The sequence below is a fragment of the Spinacia oleracea genome, chromosome 1 (genome assembly GCF_020520425.1).
Source record: "Spinacia oleracea cultivar Varoflay chromosome 1, BTI_SOV_V1, whole genome shotgun sequence".
Lineage (NCBI taxonomy): Eukaryota > Viridiplantae > Streptophyta > Magnoliopsida > Caryophyllales > Amaranthaceae > Spinacia > Spinacia oleracea.
The window spans coordinates 13,780,285-13,785,808 of record NC_079487.1 but is presented as its reverse complement, the minus strand read 5'-3'; the positions used below and the strand labels follow the sequence as shown (position 1 = coordinate 13,785,808).

General features: G+C 37.9%; 1 protein-coding gene across 1 annotated transcript; it reads right to left on the bottom strand.

Annotated features, from left to right (window-relative positions):
* Positions 1-1,625: 1,625 nt before the first annotated feature.
* On the bottom strand, positions 1,626-4,840 carry LOC110779354 (uncharacterized). The gene is made up of 3 exons (XM_056831819.1): positions 4,214-4,840; positions 2,904-4,147; positions 1,626-2,829 (listed from the first exon to the last, which is right to left on the bottom strand). The coding sequence occupies exons 1-3, from the start codon at positions 4,838-4,840 to the stop codon at positions 1,626-1,628; spliced, it is 3,075 nt and encodes a 1,024-aa protein (XP_056687797.1).
* Positions 4,841-5,524: the final 684 nt, after the last annotated feature.

The following is a 5,524-nucleotide window of genomic DNA, read 5'->3' as shown; positions in this document are numbered from 1 at the left end:
AAGCCCAGCCAAGGCAGCGCCCAGGCCTACCGCAAGGCAGGCCCACCGCGCGCCAAGGCCACGGATGCGTGGGCCGCGCTGCGTGGGCTGCTGCTCGCACGCGCATGGGCAGCCCTTGTGGCTGCCGTGTGTGTGTGAGTTTGTGCTCATACGTGATTCCTAAATCTACAAGAGTTAGTGTATGATTAAATTCCTATTCCTAATTGGATAAATTAATTAAATAGAATTCATGTAGGATTCTAATTTCAATTAATTCGTATCCTACTTGGATTACGATTCCTTTTCCATAACTCTATAAATAAAGGCCTAGGGGTCATTATTTATACACAAGTTTTAAGTATTCAAAACTAAGATTTTTAAGCAGAAAAATCAGCCAATATTCTTGCCTACCTAACCGAAAATATTAGAACCTTAAGGGCGATTCTAGTTGGTCAATCTTAAGGCGGATCCGGACGTGCTGTGGACTATCTACGGAGGGACGACACTTGGAGTCCTAAAGACTTGTTCTTGTTCGGTTCGGGCGCAGCTAGGGAAGGCACGCAACAAAGAGTATGCATCTAAACTATGCTAAATGATTATGTGTAAATAATATGTTTCCTGGCTTTATGGTTTTTCAGCATGATTTATGAACTGTCATATGAATCATAACCTAACATGAAGAGCATATGGTCCATCATCATCTTCCATGATATACTTCGCCATTGTAGGCCCTCTCCTTTTGTGACTTGCGTTTTTCTTCGTCTTCTCCTGTGTATCCCCCTGACAAGGAGGATGATCTTCTCCGGAAGCCATAAAAATTAATAATTCCTAACAAAGAATTGGTTTATGGCGAGTCACAGTACAATTCAAATATTAAAATGAAATAGGAAAAAAAATAACCATAATATTTTTTGGTAAATAAGAAAAATTATTAATCAAAAGCGCTTTCAAGTTTGTACAAGCTCAAACTGCCACTTAGGCCTGCAACAAGCTGCAAGCTTAAAAGAATAAAGCTAGCCTAAAAGCTATTCAAAATAACAGAAAACTAAACACAAAAAATAAGCTAGTTAAGTCAACCGAGGTAAACGAAATTAGCTGAAGCTGCCCTAATAGCCTTCAATTCACCGGCATCCACTTAGGCAGAAGCCCAAAACCCAACAGCAGCTACATAAATATAACTGAACCAGATCAGAATGCAACATTTATAGGCAGATGGAAGTTCAAATTTCAAGCATTATTCTAATAAACATGTAATATAGTTTAAATTTCATGCTAGGATCTGTGATTTCACTGATAAATGGTAACTAACATAATTAACTCTGAGTAATAAGACACTAAGGCATAGTCTATACGTGGAAGATATGATAATCAAACCTCGGGAGCTGGCCTAAACACAAGCAGTAGACAAGATTGCAAAAAGAGAAGACTATAAGCACTCATATTGCTCATGTTCATCAAGGAAAAGACAAAGGAATCTTACCTCTTAGAAATCAGTCCTTCACACGGGTACTAAGATGAATCCAAAGAAGAAGAAAAAGAGTACCTGAAATGACAGATGTAACGTGTTTGTTAATATACGATCAAGGTAATAGACATATGTAATATACATATAACATGTCTTGAACACATAAGTACCTATCTAGATTTCATTTCAGTGTATCCCATTCGCCTTCATTATGATCATCACGCAAATAATGTCCAGTTAAGTCGTCTATACTAACTGGTGTATTTTGATACATTGCAAAAGTAGGAATCTCATCAACTTCATTAAATTCTGTCTCGTCAGGCACAAGGTCAGCAACCGCAACACCATGTCTCTTTCCTTGAATAACTACCGACCATGATTTTTCAGATGGATCGCTCATGTAAAATACTTGTTTTGCCTGTGATGCCATTATGAATGGCTCATCATGGTGACCCAATTTACCAAAATTTACTGATGTATATCCTAAATCATCCGTTTTAACCCTTTTGCCTATTTCCATCCACTTGCAATGAAACACAGGAACTCTAAACTCACTGAAATAAAGTTCGAATATGTCTTCAATTACTCCGTAGTATGACATCTTCGCATGTCGTGGTCTATTGTCTTTGGCACTCGCAAAATGCAGACCGGACACTTCTAAAGAAACACCGCTGTTCTGCATGGTACTAGTACTATCCTTTCTCTTGGTGTAGAAGCAATACCCATTTATATCATACCCCTCATAGGATATAACGTTAGCGTTTGGGCCGAATGCTAACATATTAATGACATCAGTGACATCATGTGGTGCATGTTGTAACTGGTCAGTCACCTTCTTTTGAAACCACTTAATGAATTTGCGGTTGTGTTCATATCTTATAACCTTTTCACCTTTTCCAGGATTTTCCAATCCGATAGTCTCCATATGATCTTCCAAATAAGGATGCACCTCCGCACTTTGTTGTAATATGTATAAGTACGCTTGATCTAGTTTTTCAGGGCTAAGGGTGATGACTCGACGCCCAATTGTGCCCTTTCCTTGTGTTCTATCTTCATCATGGCGAGGCGTAGGGAGCCCAACCATTTCAAGCTCTGCCAAATGCTCGGTACAATATCCGAGGAACTCATCACTCAAGTAACCCTCAATTATGCTACCTTCAGGTCGGGATCGATTCCTCACATAGCCTTTTAGATCACCCATATTGCGCTCAAATGGATACATGTACCTAAGGTAAACTGGGCCACATAATTTAACTTCTCTCACCAAATGAACTACTAGATGCACCATAATGTCGAAAAAAGAAGGCGGAAAATACATCTCAAGTTCACATAAAGTGACAACTACTTGTGCTTGCAATGAATCCAACTTCCCAGGATCAATTACCCTTGAGCATAAAGCTTTGAAAAATAAACACAAACGGATTATGGCGTGTCTTACTTTTTTTTTGGCAAAATAGACCTGATTGCAATCGGCAAAATCTCTTGCATTAAAGTGTGACAGTGATGGGATTTCAAGCCTATTAATTTCAACTCTTTCATCGAAACAAGCCTCTGGATATTGGAGGAATACCCGTGAGGAACCTTCACGCCATGTAAGGACCGACATAAGACCCTTTTCTCCTTTTTAGATAAAGTGTAACAAGCTGGAGGTAAATAATCGCGTTTTCCCTTCTTTACAGGTTCCAACACCGGTCGAATTCCCAATTTAACCATGTCATCCCTTGCATTTTTTCCATCCTTTGTTTTACCTGGTATGTTTAGAAGCGTGCCAATAAGACTATCAAATACGTTCTTCTCAACATGCATCACGTCAATACAATGTCTTACATCCAAATGTTCCCAGTATGGAAGGCTCCAAAATATAGACATATTTTTGTAACAAGCTTGGCCAGTCGTAGCTTTGTATGGTTTTCCAAATACGCAATTGATGTCCTTAACCTGTTCATAGACTTGCTTCCCTGTTAGAGGAATAGGGGCAGATCTATGCTCAGGTTTTCCATCAAATTCCTTTCGAAGTTTGCGATAGGGATGACTACGAGGAAAAAACACCCTAGTGCTCATGTATACCTGCTTATTACATTTCTCTAAATGAATTGCTTTTGTATCATTTTCACAAATAGGGCATGCTTTATAACCCTTTGTGACGTGACCGGATAAATTCCCATATGCAGGAAAATCATTAATTGTGCAATATATCATGGCACGCAATGTAAAAGTCTCTTGTCGATATGCATCAAACACAGGCACACCTTCATCCCACAACATTTTTAAGTCTTCAATTAGTGGTGCTAAGTACACATCTATGTCATTCCCAGGTTGCTTAGGCCCTGATATCAACAATGACAACATAATGTACTTCCGCTTCATGGTTAGCCAAGGTGGCAAATTGTATATCACGAGCAAAACAGGCCATGTGCTATGTTGGCTACTCATGTTACCAAACGGGTTGATCCCATCTGTACATAATCCTAACCTCAAATTCCTTGATTCACGACCAAATTCCTCGAATTGATCATCAATATGTTTCCACTGTAGGGAATCGGCTACATGTCGAATCATTTCATCTTTTGTGCGCTTGTCAGCATGCCATGTTAAATTTTCAGCATCTTTGGCATTAGCGAATAAGCGTTTCAATCTCGGAACTATAGGCAGATACCATAGTACCTTGGCAGGTTCATTGGTAGCATCACCATTGTCACTCACCTTATATCAAGATTCCCCACATCTTGGACATTCTTGCAACTCATTGTACTCTTTTCGATACAACACACAATCATTAGGGCAAGCGTGTATCCTCTCTGCATCCAAACCCATCAGACACAACATTTTTTTAGTATGGTATGTAGAACTTGCAAGCTCATTGTTCTCGGGGAACATGTCTTTTAGTTTTGCCATCAACTTTGTTAAACTTTTATCAGTCCACCCACCTTCTGCTTTTATCTGGAACAGACTTAGCATACTAGATAATTTAGTATACTTGGTGCAACCCTCATACAAAGGTTTTTCGGCATCACTCAAAAAACTATCAAGAACATGCGACCTCTCTTCTAAATTATCCTCCGTATCATGCACAAAATCATCTAACTCATCATTTTCATAAGATAAATGATCGTTACTTAGATTCTCTACAGGATCCTCATAGTTATTGTTTGTCCTACATGAAACCCCTTCACCATGCCATATCCATTCGGTATAATTCTTAGAAAACCCATTCCAAAATATATGATCTCGTAATTGACTTTCTGTAGACACCGTAGTAATATTGCCACAATTCCTACAAGGGCAACATATTTTACCCTCCTCCTTTTTGTGTTTCAATGCAAATTGAATAAATTCCTCAACCCCTTGACGAAATTCAGGCGTAGTACGTTTTCCTGAAATCCAACTTCTGTCCATCTCTAACCAAATACATATCTCACATATATCAGCTCCATACTTATTTCACAAAAAAAAATTCATACATACAAAATGCATGACTTTTTAGTTTATTGGTCCTTATTACTCCAATCATGAACATATATATGAGATTATGATATATAATTTTATTTTAAATAAAATGATATTTAAAATAACACTTGTAAAATAACCACCATCATCAAAAGAGAAGAAATAAGAGGATAAGAGAAAATAAAAGAAACTTTACCAGATTAGGCTGCCAACAACGAATAATTCACTTTTGCACTATGGTATGGAATTGCACTCTTATGAGAATCCCAATAGTAAGATTTCAACCAATTGAGTGCCTGGATATGTGAATACAAGCAAGACATCAAGAAAAATAACCACATTACTTGTCTGAGTGATTTCTAAACATAAATTTGGATATGAATGACAAAGTGGCTCAAGTACAATAAACATTTCCAAATTTTTTTATCTAAACTGATGCTAAGGCGTTTAATTCTACGTCTGAAAGATTGACAGTCATATGCAAAATAGACACTGCATCAAATTCTGTAAAGTTTATGATAAAAATCCAGAGTATCAAATAAACAAAAGAATTTTAGACACCATATTTACACTGACAGCTTTTGGCCGTTCCATGGAAAAGTTGAATACATGTCATGATATTGGATTTTCTAA